At 45.2% G+C, this 20,071-nt stretch overlaps 1 protein-coding gene across 2 annotated transcripts in view; it reads left to right on the top strand.

The window, feature by feature from the left end:
• GTSF1 (gametocyte specific factor 1) overlaps nucleotides 1-20,071 on the top strand; it is a 795,979-nt gene that overhangs the window by 389,934 nt on the left and 385,974 nt on the right. For both annotated transcript variants that reach the window (XM_069231025.1, XM_069231026.1), the window contains exon 11: nucleotides 15,930-15,999. In XM_069231025.1, the coding sequence (XP_069087126.1) occupies nucleotides 15,930-15,999 (70 nt within the window). The remainder of the gene's footprint in view (nucleotides 1-15,929; nucleotides 16,000-20,071) is intronic.

The following is a 20,071-nucleotide window of genomic DNA, read 5'->3' as shown; positions in this document are numbered from 1 at the left end:
GGAGGGATAGGGGAATCCTCATACTGGTCAGTTTTGCCCATAATAGATCTTTTGCTACTTTATCAAAAGCAGTGGAAAAATCAATGAAGGCGGCGTATACTAATTTGTAACCCGGCGATGTTGTCCAGAGTACTATGATTGCGCCTAAATCCATATTGTTCCAGGGGGATGATGTTGTTGTACTCTGCCCAAGACATAACTCTGGAAAGCAGACATTTGGTGAAAGTTTTTCCCACTGCGTCCAAGAGGGCAATCTGCAGATATTTGGCAGGACAGTTTCAGTTGCCCGTTTTAAATAAGGGTACAATGATACTACCAACCCTGGAGGGAGGTATTTGTCTGGAGAGGTAAAATCTTCTAAAGACCACATATAAGATCTTACTCCAAGAGCTACTGTCTTGTTTTGTTACTGATATGGGAAGTTCATCAGAACCCATTGCAGCAGAGGAGCACATTGAACGAATAGCAAGATGTATCTCTTTTATTGAGGAAGGGAAAAAAGAGCGCGTCCCTGTACTTTCAGGGGTCCGAAATGGTTCAACCCCATTTGAGGCATACAGGAAGGCGATAAATTCAGACCAGCGGGATTCAGCAACAGCAACCGGTCATGGACGGATTCTAGACCTGCAGCCTTCACCCACCAATGCCCAAAAGCGCCTTACCTGGCCCTTAGTTGCTGCTTCCCGGAGTTGAATCCAGAGCCTTTCCCCAGATTCTTTTGCGAGGCGAGCCATCAACTGCCTCTTTCTCCTTTTTATCAGAGCAAACCTAACTTTACTTTTCTCAGAATAAGTTAATACTGGGATCTGACCAAGTTATTTTCCTATTTAGATCATGCAGATTACGGGGAATCGTTTTCCGGGCGTTCTTTTTTTTTTTTTTTTTTGCTCTCCAGACGGGGTGTTAACTAACAACTGCTTCATAAATTTAGAGAAATGTTGCAGTTGCAACCCCTTCCAACTGATCAGATCAGCAACCACAGGTACTAGCATACGGATACGCCTGCAACCCTTTTAAAATTCCACTGAGTCCTCCCTGTCTTTTTATCAAAACTCTGAGTAAACCCACCAGATTTAATGGTATGTTTGTTTCGACAGTAATATAAAGCAGATTATTGTTGCTGTAGGGGTGCTTATAATCCTTAAATCTTCCAATAAACAATAGGAAGAATATCCAAACACAAAGTAATCTAAAATGGCCTTTCCCCAAAAAGATATATGTGTAAAAGAAGCTGGAGAATCAGAAAGAGACCTTCCATTAGCAATAATTCAATAGTTTTTTTCAAGAAGGCTGAGGAGAAGTTTCCCTGTTTTGTTAGTTTTAATTGAAGGGGGAAAACGCAAGCTGGGATTCGAAGAACAGTTTCTCTCTCTGCTTCACGCATTTGACATAAGGCATAGTTGCAAATTTTGCAGGTTACGTCTCCCGCTAGTGCTATAGATGGAGGAAACTTGTTGTTTAGGGCATCCTCGAGAAAGGCAAAAACCATTTGTAACAGAGAATAATAGGCTGCTTCAGGAGGAACATAAGCATTAACTAATAGCAGTGGCGTGGAGCTTCACGCAGTATTATGCAGTTGAAAGGTTAAGGCCATGAAGAGGTTACTGGGGTCTTTACAACAGGTGTAATCCCATTTAAGTGTATTGGACAATAGACAAGCTACCCGCCCCCATTAGCACGCCCCCTAAGCGACGAAGTGGCCTTATAATCGATAACAAAGTAGTCATCCCATAATATGTCTGTATCTGACCAATTTTCCTGAAGACAAATTAAATCCGGATTAAATGAGTTAAAGTAGGAACATTTTTCCCTGCAAAATTTTACCCCTGCTGCATTCCAGGAAATCATTTTTAATCCTCTATTAGGAAGAAGGATGGAGCAGAACCCTGGAGCCCCGCTCTTGGGAAAGGGCACCCGGAAGCCAACCCCAATCCTCCTGAACATTAGTGGCTAATTGATTGGGAACAGATTGTAATTCCTGCAGTAACACTTTCCTATCGTTCCCTGTTAGGGAGACTGTAAGAACCTGTAGTACTATTCTTGATCTAAACGCAGAATGTTCAGTACATTTAAAATGGTCAGTGGATAAGGGCCTATTAAGCTCCTGATTTGCTGCTTTATCCCCACAGAAAACAGTGTGAGACAAAAAAGGAACAACATCAATCCCATGACACCGCAAAACATCTGCATTTAAAAGGACCACGTTTGCCGAGCGCGAGGAATGGAAGGTGATCCTAGCCCTAAATCCTGCATTAGTCGCCAATAGGGAAACTAGGTCAATGTCATGGCTTGAAATAAGTTTCAATGAACTAGATTCCGAGAAACATCTCAGCAGAGTGGATCTATTCAGGATTAAGTCTGCATTAAAGTTAGGTAGAAAGTCTGTTATCAGGGAATCCACATTATGACCTGTTAAAAGAGCTCTTTCCCTGGATGAAGAGATGATATCATTAGGGTCGACCACCAGTCTAGGAGGCAAGTAAGGCGAGGCTGTTGGGTTCAGCACTGGAATGCTAGAAAAGTCCATTTTATGCTCACTTCCATACTCCCTTCTAGAAACACTGGGCCTTCGCTGTGGAAACAAATCAGATGATTTCATATGTGGCTCTATACGTGTTTTGAGGGGGAAGTTATCGCATCAGGAAAGAGTACTTTCCTTCTGCCTTTCTTGCTAATCAGTCAATTTAATTTCTTCAGTCTTTTGGTTCTTTTCCCACCATTAGCATTATTTCCCTTCTTAATTCCATCTCCCAAGGATAATACAGGAGAAAATTCTGTGGGCCCACTCTTTTGGTTAGAAGATTTTTCAAAGATTGAGATTACCTTCAGTGTGGGCTGAATGGACTTTACAAATTGATTGCCCTTCGACGTTGGAGTATCAAAGATAAATAAAATAAAATTCACAGAACTGTCAGGCACTGGGTCCACTGCATTGAGGTTTACCAGCTTGCGTACTCACATCCTCACACGGGCACGCCCTCTGGGGCTTCCTAGAGGTCACGTTAGAGGACCGCTGATCTTTAAAAAGTTGCGGAGAAGCAGCACAAGTCCGAAAAGAGTCTAAGATTACTGCCCCCTTTTTATCTTTGTTTGTGAAAAGGAAGAGGTTTACCCCAAAATACCCAACCTGACCTGCGTAAGGAAACAAATAGAGGTACAAAATTGGTCACAAGGCCAGGAAAAATTACTCCATTTTCTAACAAGAGAAGTGATAAATACTTTCTCTGTAAAATAATTTCTCTGTTTTATTTATTTGTATATATTTATGCAGGACGAAAGGAAACAAACATAGAAACCAATCATTTCAATTACACCAAAATATAATATCACGAGTAACATTTACACAACGTAACCAATTATACAATATGTGTGGATATACAAAACATTCACTACATGTGGTCCAAAATAACAAAAAATACACAGTGTATAAAATGAGAAATTGTCCCAACTAATTTTCCTCTATTAGAGGTGGTGGTATGTAAAATACCTAAAAGACATTATCCACTTAAAAGCGATGGTTGTGGTAAATTCTACCAACAAATGCTGTGCCCAGACCAAATTACTTCCTGGGATTCTTTGCACTTGTATGATGTACTTCTGAAGAATCAAAATATGATTTCTACCCAACCTGGCCACAATCCAAAAGGTGTTGACGCGTTTCGGCCCCTTTAATTCTGGTCCTCATCAGGACTACAAAGGGACAACATTGCCTAGTGATAAAACAAATAGATGTAAGCTAAAGAGCATTTGAAAAGAAGAACAAGTCAAAGGTGTGCAATTCCAACTAGTTGAACACTCAGTGTACGCTCTATGGCTAGATGAAGTCAGAAAACCACCAGCGTGTAAATCTGCTAAAGCATGCTAAGTGTACAGTAAAATTCAGAGTTTTTTAGAATATGTTGTGGCACACGTGCTCAGGGTCTATTCTAACCATGAGGCACACCGGTGAAAATAAGAAATAATGATGTGCCTCGGCCCTTGGGGCGAACAGGTTTTACCTCGACAGTGCCAACATCTTTAGTCAACTCCATTAAAATTGCTGGCACAGAGTTGAGGGTGCAATCTGAGCCGCCTACAAATTTCTCCAGCAGCTTTAAGATTGATGAGAGAAGGTTTTCTAGGTTAAACAAAGAGGCTGAGAGCCTAACCTCTGATTACGTAGGTTGAATAGGCTGAATACCACTTACTTCGAAAACAGGTGTCACCCACAGATGAAAGTTGGGGTATAAAAAAATATTTTAGATAGAGTGTACTATTAAATAGCTGCAAGCCAGTTGACATCAGTAAGTACTTGGTCCTGGAATCCTCAAGAGGAGCCGAGGGATCATTATCCTGGAGACCATATCTCTGATATAAATCTGGATCCAAATCCGGCAGCGTAAAGTCTTTAGGCCCAATAGCTGTGAACGCTGTTGATGAAATGGCACCTCTTTCCTGGGGACTTTTGAGTGCCATGTCAGCTAGTGGATAAGGACTGGCTGACCAGGCGAATGTGGAGGGAGAGGAGGGACAAGGCTGTGGCCCAGACAGATTCTGGGAAATGCGAGCAGGCCGAACATTCTCTACATTCTCCATGGAGGGCATCGAGTAGCCCTGTTCCTGGTCCTTAACTCCTCTTTTCTGGCTTACTTCTGCCTGATCTGATTCTCTTGAGGGCTCCCTTGGAGGCCCCTTAGGAGGCTCTATGTCCGGAGTTGTGACGGAGAGGGCTTCTCTGTTTTGTTTCCTGTGATAAGGTGTTCTCTTTTCCCCAGAAGGTAAATAATTGCTTCTGCATCTGACCCTTCAACAGGAGTACAGGATTTTCCTTGTTCCGTAGAGGATTGGAGTTGGTTTTTGAGCATGATCTCTGTAAGAGCAGGCGGCCTGAACGCAGCTTCTACATGGTCATCGTTAAATTTACTCCCTCTGAGGGCCCGAAAGGAATAACGCAAATGACTTGCAGTTCGGTCAAAGCAAACAAGGTAAATCCCCTTCAGCCACCACCTTCTTCACCAGCTAGCCCAGCCTGATGGAAAAGAGACCTGGCTCCTACTCAATCACTGGCCTCCAAGGGGCTACGCCACACTAAAGACTCCATCGCTACAGTTTTCAGAGCTCCTGGGTTTTTAAACTCCAATTTCTGAAAATACCACCCCTTTTGCTGCCGTCAATCACCACCCCAAATGCCAGGCCACACTTCGGCCCCTATTTCTGGTCTCTTGAAGGGCCAATAGGAGAGGCCAGGACTCCACAAAGGCCCCCCAACTCTGCGGGCCCTCACTGGCTCCACACCTCTGTTTCAGGGCAGTTTTGGGTCACGTCGCATCACAGCGTGCTGGAGAAGACCCCACTACGGCCTTTCCGGCTGATTCGGGACTCTGCCCTCTGTATCGTGGGGGAGACCTCCGTTTTCAGGTTTTCAGCATTTCTGGTGCTTTGAGAATCAAGTTGTGGTGCAATACAGCCACGCCTCCACCTCAGCTCCTCAACCTGGGGAGGGGGGGGCATTCGGGGGAGCACCACCGTCCATGTACAACAACTATTTCTGGGTTGGAGGGCGATTTCCTGATCCAGCTACTCGCACTTGCACAGTTTGAATGCCCGGGCATCAACTGTGCTTCCTCTGTCCGTCACACTCTGACACGCAGCACTATAATCGTCATTCCAGGTAGATGTATAAAGTCAATGAGTTGTGAAGGGTGTCTGTACGATTGTTTAATGAAAGTCGTGAGTTGTTACAGTGTGGCAAAACTAATTTGTCTACCAATGCGTGTACTCCTGGCGCACTAATGGGTTCACAGAAACTTATTTTACATGTCCCTTTTAGAGAGCCCCCACTTTTTTCATCCCACTTAAAGACCTGTCTGCACATCTTTCTGTATGACTGATTGCAACCAGCAGCAGTGGGTGCTTCCCAGTACCTTTTCTTCCAAATTTGATGCCACATGCAGTGCAAGACACTGGACAAGCACACACTTTAAAGGACCTGAAGTTGTCACGCTGTACAATTTGCACATTAAAATAACTGTTGAACTTATTATTGCAGTATGATATTGGGCAGTTTTTAATGTTTTTAATATTTCAATGCTGTACATTTGCACTGCTTTAAAAACCTTGCTTTCTCACTAAATTCATTTGCTTTCAAATACACCACTTGTCCATCTTTTTCCATTTTTTTCTTGGGAGGAGGACCTATCCTGGCACCCACATTGGTCCATTAGGCTTGCTCGCTTCACTCGCTACATAAGTCATACCCAACGTTTATGCCCCACCACTTTCAAATGTCACCAGCCACCACTGCTGGTTTATTAAAATGTACTTGGTCACTTACAACTGTAGAAAGATATGGTGGAAGACCTTTATCAAACCATGCCAAAGACTATAGTCCCGACAAAAATAGGTTTTATTGACAATCTGGTTCCTTAAGTATAAAGACTATAAAATGGTTGATGCTGTATCTCTAGCAACCTCTTGTTTTGATATATATGTTGGTTTCATTAGTTGGTAGGCTTATTCTTATTTGAAGATAGAGCAATTGCTGGATAATGAAGTAATAGAGCTCTTACTATCATGCTACATCTGTTTTTCTACCCTTCCACCTCTTTGTAACCTTGACTGCTCATCTTTGCTAGCCAAGGAGAGTTAAGTGTCTTAACGAGAAAACATGGTTATCTTATTGAAATTAAATATTGGTGCTCTTGGAACACCAGTGTTAATGACAGTATGCAAGCAATTGTAGCATGCTGAATAGTGATGCCTTACTGGTCTTGGGTTTTCCTTCATAATTTCAGTACCTTAACTGGAATCACAAGGGAAACCATGCTTGAACTGAAGCTGTGCCTTGCTAGATCATCACCAAGATCACAGCACCTCAGACTTGGTCACAAAGGTAACCATGGAATATGAAGTCACAGAGTACCAAAGCCAGCCAAATTCAAGAGATACTGCTCTGAGACAACAGCAGAGGACCATGATACACTGGGAATAAATACAGGAGCCATCCAAACTAAAGAGGCTAATGTCCAAAAATTCTGGAAGAGGACTACACAATCACTTTGCTCACCCCACCATGAGACGCAGGCGCTTGACCAGCCCACAGTGGAAGAAAGTCTGAAAAAAGAGAGGCAAATTACCAATCCAACTACCTACAACCCGGAGGCTGTGATCTAGTCTGCTTCCCTAACCGTTTCTCCTCAGGCCAGCAACTCTAGCAGAGACGAAAGCCTCTGGGATATGGATATCACTTTCAGTGTTGGGGCTCCATCTGAAAGAAAGCTTCGGAAGGCCAGCAGAGAATACCAGCTGCCCTTATTTCCTATCCTGTCAACTTCTAGTTTCCAAATACAACCCCCTGATAGCAGGGTCAGTGAACCGAGGCAAGTGCTTGCCACAAAACGTTATTAGGCATCTTATTTTACAGGGAGACACGATAGGCTGTCTCGGAAAAGGATAGTCCGAGTTATTTTCACATTTGAAGTATTCGGGCCTTTGTCTTCCTCCTGAGGGTCAACAGTGATGTTAGAACTAGGATCGTTGGTGCCAGGAGAAAACCAGGTTCTGTAGTCATAGAAGCCTTAATAAATTAGCTTACAGAAGGAAAGCACCCTCTGCTGTTGCTCTTCATGAAACAAACACATCTAGTCAAGAATAAACCTTTCAGAATGAAGGGCCAAGCCAACAAAATACCTTCTTACGTCTAGCTGTTTGAGCCACAGCAACGGCACAGCCCATCCTGCACAAAGCCTCTAGCACTATACTGTGGGTGAACCCCAGAGTTCTGATTGATCTGAAAACCTTTGAAAGCAGTGTGTGGCACTTCTCTTCACGAGAGAAATACAGGTTTATTACTAAGCAGTTACCACCTCTGAAACTATCCTTTATGAGGACCTCAGAAGATCAATGGAGAGATCAAGGTTGGATGAAGAAACATACCAGATAACCCTCTGGGTCAAGCCATTGAGAGAAAACACCAGCCTCCCACCATCCACCTCCACACACAGCCCACATCAACGACCTAAGCTAAAAATGATTGTTTCCAACCACCTCCCAGCTGTAAAATGACAGAGGATGTATTTGCAGTGATTTATTTATGTACTCCCTACTCCGGCACAGGGCTGAGTCCGCCTACATTTGAAACAGACATTGAGGAGCAGGCATTCCTTATTAGTCACAGTACTGCAACTAGCATAGAGCCCTCAGAGCTGCCACTCTGCAGGTCCTATGACCATGTGAAAGCCACACTCTACCTTCATGATGCTTATAACTGAAAGGCCCAACCTGAGAGGTCCTTGAAGAAACCATCCCAAACAGTCCAAGCTGGTATCAAGAGTGGCGAGAGAGACCCGTGCTCAATGATCCAAATATGAAAATAGGAGAGGGTCCTAATTAAATGTGGATGGGTACTGGATTGAAGTTGTACATATGCATGTGGTATTTCTATAGCGCAAACCTAGCCAAAGTGCTTCAGAGCCCTGTACATGGTCAAAGACCAGCCTAAAGTTCACAAGTCGAGAGGGAGCTGGTTTGTGAAAGGGTAATGCATTATGATGTAGCATTCTTTGAAGAGGCAAGTCCAACTGTTTTCTAATTTGGAGCAGTGCAGGGGTTGTCCTGATAAGAGTGCATGTTCTAGTGCATGGGTACTTTAATAGAAATGGTGTCCTGGCTGATGGTGTACTGAGAACCACTAAAGATGGTGAGGTTGTCTGCAAGATAAATTGGGACGCTGGTTGTGATGGCTTTGTAAATGGACTTTATATAGGAGGGCCACTTCTCTAACAATGGTGCACTCAATGTTGGCTGTATATCAGACGTAGGACACACTAACATCACTGGAAATTATAGCCTAGTATGATGTGGTAGGAGGTCCCCCTCACTGTGGTTCTGTTGCGATTTGAGTGCATTGCTTTACTGCAGAGTTATATCTGGCTGCCGAACATCTTTTGTTAACAGGTGGCACATGTCTTCCACAGGCAGCTCCTTCACAATGGCGAAGGAGCATACCCCCAGTGGCTGAGCCAGTAGCTGAAAAATAAAACAATATTTTACTATTGTTTTATTATTCAGCTGCAGGCCCAGCCAGCATGTGCAGGGAGGGGTGGCCTGGGGCCATGAGAGGGGAGAGGAGGAGTAGTGGAGTGAGTGCACTAAGTGCGCGGGTCAGTTTGGCCGGTCGTGTTAGGCTGGCCAGACTGGCAAGCGCACTTAGATTTCTCCAACCCAGGTGTGGTGCAGAGCCGGGTTAGAGAAACTGCACAGACGTCAGGAGTGGTGTAAAATTGCACGGGCGGTGCAATCTTGCAGGACAGAAATAACGCACACCCAGTCTGGTTGATGTCTTAAGGGGAAACTGCGTCAGCGCAGCCCCAACTTTATTTCGAGACCTCGGTTCCGCCATACGTCAGCACGTGCAGAACCTAGTCCCCGCAACAGGAGAGCCCGGGTGGCTCTCTACATCCCTCCCATGTTTTACTTCACACAGAAGGAAAAGGAAAAAAAGAGAAAATGCAAGAAAACTAGAAACACAAACTGAAACAGAAAGGATTTGACACAGAACAACTGCAAAGACCCAAAGTCTCAGAAGCAGCACCTTTCAGGGATCCAGGATACACACAAAGGCTCGAAGCTGACTGTTCGGCACCGGATTGGGGCATAGATGATAGTGTCCTCCTCTGGGAAGTGACTCACCGGGAGAGTGTTGTACACTGGGCGCCGCTACCTGAGCTCCCTCGGCCTGCAACTCCTCAGCCGGCGATTCAAACAACAAGTCATCACTCTCGGCCTCCTCCTCGGATGAGATCGCAACCCCTGCCTTTCTGAAGTGTGATACATTCCTGGTTACCCTCTGCCGGCCTCGAGCAGCTGTTATCATGGTGCCCCGGACACTGACAACCTGCCACGGTTCAGGCTCAAATGGAGTTTGGAATTTCCCACCTGGCCGGCGATTCTTCACTACAACCACATCTCCTTCCTGCAAACCCCTGTATCGACCTCGCCTATGTTCAGTGTCTTTCCGATTGGTGCGTTCTCTGCGCTGCTGAGTGGCTTCAACATCCAGCTCGGTGGTGTCCACTGAGGACCAGACGGGATGTAATCCCGCGGCGGAACTTTAAACATCAGGGCAGCCGGGGCACACCCTGTAGTGCTATGAGGGGTCTTGCGATAAGCACTCAAGAAGTCTTGTAGACATTTCTCACTGTCTTCTCTTTGATCAACTCCTATTCTGAGAGCACAGTTTAGAGTTCGCATAAACCTTTCTACATCCCCATTAGCCTGTGGCCAATAGGGCATGACCCTGCGATGACGAATAGCCAAACTATCAAGATACGACCGAAACTCCTGTCTTTGGAAAGGCGGGCCATTATCTGTTCTAACTTCCTCCGGAAGGCCAAACATGGCAAAAGTTTTCTGAAGCACCGGCCTCACATTCTCAAATGCCGTGGAAGATACGACGTCAACAACAGGAAACTTGGTGCAAGAGTCAATTATGACAACAGACAGCCGGCCATCCGGAAAGGTCCCAAAGTCCATGCTCACTTTTGTCCATGGCTTCACACTAGCTGGCTCAGTGACCACGGGACAGCAGGGTGGCTCCCCTGAGGTGATTACACAGGAATGGCATTTTCCCACCAATTCGTCCACTTCCCTGTCCATGCCAGGGAACCACACCTTGGCCCGCAACCTTGCTTTAGTCTTCACAGTGCCTTGATGGTCTTGATGTGCCAGCTCCACTACTTTAGCCCATAAACTCTGAGGCAGCACAATTCTCCTTCCTCGCAGGATCAGTCCTTGCCCATCTGTAGACAATTCATCTCACACCTTCCACATTCCTTGCATTGCTGCCTTACATTCATGATTAGCCACGTTAGTCTTTTCCAGGAAGAGCTTCCATTTCCTGTGATCCAGTGCTTCTTTGACCTGGGTGAGCGTTGAATCCCCCTTGGTGGCCTCCACAATATCTCCCACACTCAGGGCATTAGGGCATGCCGACTTCACCACCATGTTGACTAATATCTCCGTGTTCTCTTCATCCTTCTCTTGGGCGTCCTCGGGCGTGGTTAGCGACGGGTGACGAGACAAATAATCTGCCGGGTTGTTCACTCCCGAGCGGTAGATGACATTAAACCGGTACGGTTGCAGGAGAACAGTCCATCGTTCTATCCGGGGGGGTGCCAGGCGAGGACAACCTGCAAACAGTGCGACTAAAGGCTTGTGTCGGTCACCACCTGAAATTCTTGGCCATAGAGATACAGGTGAAAATGTTTGCACGCCCACCGAATCGCCAAAGCTTCTCGTTCTATTTGGGCGTATCGTGTTTCAACCGACGACAATGCTCGACTGGCATACGCAACCGGAACCCACTCCTGCGGGTTCTGTTCCTGGAGAAGAACAGCACCCAACCCCACTGGACTCGCATCTACCACTACCTCCGTTCGTCGGCGAGGGTTAAAATACGCCATCGTTGACTTATCCAGTAGAGCATTCTTGATGTCGGCAAACGCCTTGTCTGCCATCGGGCTCCACTCCCACCGATGCCCCGTTTTCGTGAGCTGCCTGAGAGGTTCTGCCATGGTTGCCAGCTGTGGGATAAACCTTCCACAATAGGTTGCCATACCCAGGAAGCTTCTAACTTCTGTGGTGTTCTTCGGAACTGGGGCTTGACGATAGCATCTGCTTTTCGAGGGTCCACCTGTAGACCATCCTTTGAAAACACATAGTCAAAAAACTCTACTGATGTCTGATAAAACGCACACTTCTTCTTGTGGAGTGTTAGTCCAGCCTCTGATAACCTCTGCAGTGTAGCCCTTAGGTGTCGATGGTGTTCTTCACGGGTTTTGGAGTAGATGAGGATATCGTTGCTCAAATTGATCACCCCCTGCAGTCCTGATAGCGTCTCACTAATCACATTTTGGAATACTTCAGCGGCCGAGGATACCCCGAAGCTTAGTCTCTTGTATCACCTAAGTCCCACATGCGTTGAAAAAGTGGTAATGTTTCTACTGTCAGGCTCCAGCTGATGATACCCAGCGTTGAGATCTAACTTCGAGAACCACTAGGCACCATTCAGATCCGCTATGATGTCGTCCATTGTAGGCGTTATGTGCCGCTCTCTTTTAATGGCCTTATTGGGTAAACGCATATTGACGCACATACGGATAGCGCCAGGTTGCTTAGGCTTCGGTGCTATTACCAGCGGCGACACCCATGGTGTGGCCCATCTACCTTCTCAATCACTCCCTGATCTTCCAGCAACTGTAGTTCCTTCTCTACTGCTGGTCGTAGGTGAAACGGAACGCGTCTGTGTCTGACGGCCACGGGCGTAATTCTATGATCTATGTGTAGCTTAACCCTTTTACCTTTGAGTCGCCCCAGGCCTTCAAAGAGCTGCGGAAACTCGTTAACCAGACGTTCAGCGTGGGAGTCATACACTTGTCTAGCAAAGAATACCAATTCGAGCTCTTCCGCAGTATGACAGCCCAACAGTGTGCCTCGATCACCAGCCACCACGTAGAATCTTGCCAGCATTGATGCTTGCCCACTGGACACCGACACCTCCACAGTGCCCTTCAGAGGCAGTGGTTTCCTGCCCCCATAGTTGTAAATTCTAGTGGTAGTTGGGGTAAGCGACGGTGCTGGAGTCAGCTGCCTGAACAGAGTCTCGCCCATCACATTCACTGACGCTCCAGTGTCTATGAGTACTGTTGCCGAACTGCCGTTGATCTGAACGTTGCTCATGGGTGGAGGTTGTTTGTTTTGTTGCCTCCCACCGGTGAACGAGATCACAAAGATGTCTTCATCTTCGTCCTCTTCAAAGACTGGGGTCTTCTGAATGGTGGTGTCATCAGAATCATCAACTTCTTTAGTCACACTTCTGACTTTGGCATCCCTTGCTTTCCGGTTCCCTTGCCATACTTGTCCAGACCGGCATACTTAGGCAAAGTGGTTATCTTTGCCGCATTTACTGCATGTTTGGCACACCATTGATGGTTTGTGATCATATCCACAGCTTCCACAGGTGCGTGCGTTTTGTCTGCCAGAGTTCACCTTTCGTCCCGGAAGTTGATGAGTTTGGATGGCCTCTACCTGCTCCTCCTTCACCTGGACTGGACGCGTATTTGACGCAGCGGCCAGTGATTGTCCTCTAACTGCCGCCATGGCATCTGCGCGCACTGCTGATAATTCGTGTGACCGTGCCAACACCAGGATGTCATCAAGGGGCATGCCTTGCTGGCGTAGAATGAGTTTCCTTAGTGCGTTCGACCTGCATCCTTGAATGATTTGTGCCCTAATCTCTTCCTGTTGATTAAGGCCTACGCACAAGCTTGCTAGCTTTCTCAACCGTGCATAGAACATATCCATTGACTCAGCATCCGTTTGCTGAGCCTGCTGAAGTTTGAAACGTTCAAAGTCTGAGTACAGCTGTGGGTCGAAATGCTTATTCAGTGCTTCCACTGCTGCATTGAAATCCGCCTTATCACCTGTGTTTGGGAGTGCATCAAACAGCTCCTGCAGTGCGTCTCCCCCCATGAGCAACATGAGATCTGCGCACGGCCCTGTCTTTCTCACGAGTGGCGCAAAAGTATTTTTCTAATCGGTTTAGCCACAGCCGCCATCTTGGGGATGCTGTGGCCGGATCCACCAGCTGGCTGAACGGGGGCAGCGCAGTGACTGAGGAGTGAGCACTTGGTCCTGCTTGCGCGGGGCGTTAGGGGTTTTCTTGTGATGGGGCACTCATGATGCCCCTAGGTATGTGGGCGCTGTTGCTGTTGAGTATTCTCTTCCCTGCCTCTTATTTATTTTTTATTTTTATTTTTTCAGGGAGTGGGTTTTTTTTTTTTCTTCAGTGTTCCTGCTTCTGTCTTCCCTCTTTGTTTTACCTTGAGTTCACTTCTCTTTTTTTTTTTTTTTTTCTTCTAGGGGCTTTTTATTTCTCTCATTCTCTGCCCTTTTCTGGCTTTTTTGTTGTTGTCCCTTTTAGACTGCTTTCCCCTCTTTTTTTCCATAAAAGAGAAGAGAAAAAAAAAATCTTTTTTTTTCTTTCATTTTATTTTTTTCTCTCACTTGCCTCTTCTACCAGGGCGCCCTGCCCTTTCTTCTTTCTTCCACGGGGCTCCGGCCCCTCTCGCTCTTCAGCTGCGTTCCCCTCCCTGGGGAGCACAGCCTGAGCGCCACATGGTTGGGCACTGGGGCGCGCGCGTGTGCAAACGCGCTCAGCCCGACTCCACTGTGCCGCCCTCAGCAGAAACGCTGCCTCGCTGTGAGCGCTGGAGGTAGGCTGCCTCTGGGGCTTTTTTTTTTTTTTCTTCTTTTACCTTGATCGCGTCACGCTGTAGGGGCCGCGGCAGGGCTTCACACTTCTTGTGTGGAACGCGGCACGAGACTGCGGGGCGCCGGGGCTTCCCTTTTTTTTTTCCTTTGGTTGGTTGCCGCTCACCTTTCAGGACACGGCAAAGCTCCGTGGGGGAGTCGGGCGGTGTACCTCCAAGTGTTTCGCCTGCCACCGGTCACGGTGTTGCCTTCCTCTTTTTTTTTTTTTTGTTAGTTTGTACCGTGCACACCCTTATTTAGAAGCGAAGCGGAGTATTAATCCTGCTCGTCGCCATTGTAAGATTGCACGGCCGGTGCAATCTTGCAGGACAGAAATAACGCACACGCAGTCTGGTTGATGTCTTAAGGGGAAACTGCGTCAGCGCAGCCCCAACTTTATTTCGAGACCTCGGTTCCGCCATACGTCAGCACGTGCGGAACCTAGTCCCCGTAACAGGAGAGCCCGGGTGGCTCTCTACAAGTGGCAGTCCAAGCCACTCAGACCAATCCGGACGCTGCTTTCATGATAGCTATAGCATGAGAACAGCACCAGGATTGCAAGGGGAGCCTATGTCAGTGTTATAGGGACTTCTGGAAGCCCCACCATTGGAATAGGAGCGAAGCGGTGGCAGGAACAGGTACGTTTTTTTTTTCTGTTTTTTTTTTTTTTTGTAATGTAATCATTTTCTTTCCCCCAACCTGTTTCGCCTCCCCCCTTAGCCCCCCCCCCCCCCCTCCCCTTGAGATTTGCGGCGGCCACCGCTGATGCCTTCTGTCCCTGCTGAGATAGCGCGTTGTGGAATTCCTGTTGACGTCTTAACCGAATCTGCTGTCCCACTCCTACATTCTGCATGATGATCAACCAAAAAAATTAACTTTAGAGAAAATGAAAGGCTTTCTGCGCAAAACCACTAGATGGCAGGGTATGCACAGCGTTGAATCAATATTACTTGTGCTTCTAAACTAATGATAACAAATATAGTTGGAGCTATTCATTCTTACAACCGTGTAATAATGAAAAAAATGAATAAGGAGAGGCGAGTTTGTGGTGCTGGTGATCAGAAATACAATAACAATGTTCTGACAAAGCCTTAAAATAGTTATTTTAGCTGTATTGTCTTACCTACCGGAACATTAAAAATGGTAACTAAACTGTCTTAGTTGTAATATGTCGCCATTCTCTAGTCCCCATTATTTTTAACATTTGCTGCTCTTGACCTAAACGGCCTAGATCTAGAATTACATGCTTTTCTTGGGAAAATATTGGTAAGTGCATTAGAAAACGTAACTTATGCATTGTGGCCATCGATGAAGTCCTAATGACTGATGCGCTTAGGGTTTTGTACATATCCGAGAGGATTCACCGAATTCATCAGCAATGTTTTGTTGATTTGATTACACTTATAGGCAAACTTTCGGAATTTGTACAACTGATTGTTAAAATTATTCGGGTACAGCACGACGTAGTGAGTAAATCAGATTTTCCTTTAAAAATTCATAGCAACAATGATTCCAAGTCTGATTGGTTCAAAAGATGACAGCGCACCTGGAGAGATTTCTTAATTCAGAATTTGAAAGAAAGTATTTTGGTTTTCTACTTTCACCACCCATGTCTTCTCTCGGATGTCTTTGTTTTTCAGAAGCAGCGTCTTCGCCTCCTCCTTTCCCTCAGAACATAAGTGAAAGTCACTCTTTCCGGGACAGCCAACGGTAAGACGCTGATACAGTATTTATTGTTTAGAGAAAGTGGACCTGTCTCTAACTGGAATTAGAAATTAAACCGTGTTGCCAGTATGGCCTGACACATGGGGGTCAACGAAGAGGCACAGACACTTTTACTAGCATTCAAAAGCTTCATGAAGCCATTTCAGTAGCCTCTCATGGCTCCAATTACAGTCCTGTGCAGTAATTTGTAATTTGCTTCCAGTTTTCCAGTTCGTACTTAAATTTTTTGTAAATGGCATTTTGAAGTCCGAATTCGACATACAGCCTGTGTGCAGTCATCTAAAAGCTGGTGACTGAGTTCAGCAATGGTGTGGTCATCAAATCTTAAGCACAAAATCAAATTCCTCACCCTGCCTTCAGGAGATACTTGTTAACTACCAGTCAATCTATTTGCAGTTTTAGAAAGCAGAAACGTGGCCCAAAGGCATTAGTGCTTTACAAGAGAACCATCTTATACAGTACCGTTTTAGGCATTTTTTTAGGGGAGAGCAAGATGCAAGCCTGGTTTCCCACTTCCAAAGATGGCAGCTTTAGCCCATAGGAAGCGTCCCCTCCCATATCCAACAGTGGAGAATCGGTTACTACAGGGTTAGAGGAATCGAGTGTCTCTTCAAATTCCCCAGCTTTTACTGCTACTGCTGGTCATATTCTCGCAACGCTTGAAACCCCTATTATTGTTTCTATTAGTGCGCTCTATGGCTCCCCGTACTAAGCTTGTCTCCTGGAATCTTGCTGGCTAATCGTCTAAACTCTCCTGGCCAGATTGGTACCAGTCCATTGATAGGTTTGTCATTTGTCTTTATCAGGAGACATGGTCCCTGTCTCCGCAGTTCCACTCTGGTTTTGTCAACTTTACTCAGGCCGCAATCTCCTCCGGGAAGAGTTTACCATCTGGAGGCTTAATGTTTGTTTAAAAAACACCTTGCTATATGTGGCCAAAGAGATCAATCTGGGCTCTCCAAACATTGTATTAGTCTGTGGTCCCCTACTAGTGATATTTATTATAAATTCAGTGTTTACTGCAGGGTAGGGGGAAATAGAGGTGAATTACCAATTATTGCCCTGATAGATTCTCACAAGGCAGCCTTGCGTGCTTGATGTTACAGAATTGTGGCGGGTGACTTCAAATGTAACCTTGACCCACTTATTCCAACTTTGAAAGCTTTACATGCGATGAGGATCAAGTCTGGTCAGTTCCTGGGTTTACTCTTCCCCCATAAAGAAATGGAAGAGAATCTAGAGAATGAGCGACCCAGTTAAAAAAAAAAAAATGTACGAAAGAAAAATATGCATAACAAAGCCGTGCAACATTAAAGTAAATGCAACGGGACATAATTGAAAGATAGTTTTACACTTCTCAGACCTTAAATGCGCAGGTATATTTTGTTGGTTGACTAGTTATTTGTTATATTGGAATCGGGATACGCCTGAGCTTTCTACTGCCCGAGCTACTAAGAAATAAACTTATGTGATGATAAATGCATGTGTCAACATAGCTCTGCACACTAAATGTGACACAAAATAGAAGTATAATTGAAAAAAATATGCAGAAATCCAAAAGTATTGCCCTAGTATCAGCCTGACATTTGTCTCTGCTCAGCGACCGATACTAACACCCACTCACCCGTTGGCTGGGCTCTGTTGCGCACTCAGATGCCTTCTCCCTAGGCGCAGACTGACCCAGCTGCATTCTTCAATTGCAGTGCCCTCAGATATTCGTAGCATGAGCCATCATCTTTGTTTACTTTAGATATTAGTCAAGAAACACTAACACAGTCCTAGAACAATATGAGAAGAAATATAAAGGGAAAGTGCATTTAAATACGTTATAGAGCTGTGTTAATAACTCCTGGCTAGTAGTTAAAGTAAACAAAGACAGAAAAGTAATGTAAAACAACTCAAGAAAAAGTTAGGCCATTTGAAGTCCAAGGCCCTGGCACAATATGGGGCTATCTATACAAAACTCTGATCCTAAATAAAAGGACCCTGAGTTCTGTAAAATAACCAAAACAGCGAGTATTTGCTGATAAGCCATGATTGACTGTAAAACATCCTCTCTCCTGCAGAATGCCAGTGAGTGCCTTCCCAACCTCCATAATCACAGAGCAAATGGGGTATGTAGTAGGAGCCCGCCTTCTCTGAACTCTGACCTTGCTGAAGTCCAAAACGCCCTAGAATATCACTAATATTTACAATTGTATGTAGTTTCTCCTTCAATGATGATCTGCTCTTCTCCGTTGGCCGGCTATTGAACTGCCACTGTTTGTCCTGCTCTGCTGCATTTTGCACTGCTTGTTAGGTCGAGCTTTTGCGTTCAGCCTGCTGTATACTAAAGTGTACAATAGAGTGAGTTCCAGCATTTTGATTTGTTAGTTGCAGTGTCCTTCAAAAATCCTTGCTTGCTAGTGGTCAGTTCTCCCTCTTTGTCCTGCCTTTTTTCACTATGGGAGCAGCACAAAGTACTGTGTAATTACGCTATGTCCTGTTTATCTCTTCTGCAAGGGACTTTTTTTTGGCCTTTGCCTGTTTCACCTCAACAGTGTGGGTACTTGTTCAGTTACTCCTCCCCACCAGCTCCGTCTGTAAACATAAACCAACAGCAGAGGGGGGTTTTCCAGGGCCAGCTCGCTCTTGCTCTCTTTATTATGTTATTTTCAGTCTGTCTGGCAATAAAAGTCCAGTCAGTAATTTACAACGCTATGAGCTCTAACTCGAGCAAACACAAGACTATTGCATTCCAAATGCTTTTTGTTTTAGCAGACACCACTTCTGTCTTTACAGTTTCACCCTTATCTTTCTTCATCATCTGCAAGAGCATTCCTGCTGCTCCCTCGGTATTTTTAAATCCCGGTCCTGCTCCGAGGCTTTTCACTTAGTAAATATACCTTCTTCTCCAGAGAACAGAACACAAAATGACGCCTTTCTCGGTCGTAACACCATCACCCTATTTCTCTTATCATTGTTAGAGTGTTCCAGTTGAATCTGCTTTTCTCGTCTCTTCCCTGTGTATTAGCACTCCGCATCGGGAGTGTTCTCTCTCCACAAGCCGTCTCTCTGCAGAAAGGTACCACACCTTTTCCTTCGCAGAACTCTTTCCAGACATGGATGCAGACACGTCGGAATTGGCCAAGGCTGATGCTCTCTCATTGGCCATGGAACACTCGACTCTGGATCATATATTTCCCGAAATGGGTAGCTTAACTTTCCAGACCATGTTTCCGTGTTTAAATGCGCACAATTCGAAAGCATTTTCAACAAACTGCCTTTTATTATTTTGCAAAACACAACAGTCTAACACATACCGAAATATAGGTGCACGCCTGCTGTAAATGACATGACCGTTATCGATCAATTCAAAATCAAAATAACGGCTTGCTATTCATTTCATAAATTGTATCTACTTTGCGTGAGTTAGATGCAAGAAGGAATTCGTGGTCGATAGCGAGTTCTTAGCATGTTTCACATCTCATGAAACGTAGTTTAAAATATAGCCTAACGTAAAATAACTTGAGGTAACTTGACATGAGATTAAGAGCCAGATGTATCAAAGGTTTTTACCCATTCTATGTCTATGGGAAAATGTGTTAATACATACGGCCCCAAATGATAACGGACATAATTTAAAAAGATCCTTTTAGGTGTAACCATGGCCACTAGAATTATGCATTTCTGCTGCTGTGGCGTTTTTCACATAATTATGGATTTGCTGCATTTTTCACCATCCTCAGCATTTTTTATTATCAGCAGCTAAACAAAGGTTTCTAGCCAGATGCTGCATATTAGCATGAAAGCCACCATAGAGGTATTAATCAAATCTGACAAGTATGAGACCGTGTCAGTTGTGTAGACCACTCTCCTGATTGACTATTGATTAAAAAATGCTGACACGTGCTAGGGCAAGTCTTAATCTCCGATGGACAAACTGGTCTTGTCCAACTAGTTGCATTTTTTTCTTGTAAATTGATGTCCTACGTCCCATGTACAATGTTTTCACTCATGCACTAACTATTCCCTGAGGTTGAGGCTTTATCTGCACTTAAGGATGTTGAGAAGGCCT

This window comes from Pleurodeles waltl, chromosome 4_2 (assembly GCF_031143425.1).
Source record: "Pleurodeles waltl isolate 20211129_DDA chromosome 4_2, aPleWal1.hap1.20221129, whole genome shotgun sequence".
Classification (NCBI taxonomy): Eukaryota; Metazoa; Chordata; class Amphibia; order Caudata; family Salamandridae; genus Pleurodeles; species Pleurodeles waltl.
This window is presented reverse-complemented; position numbering and strand designations above follow the sequence as displayed.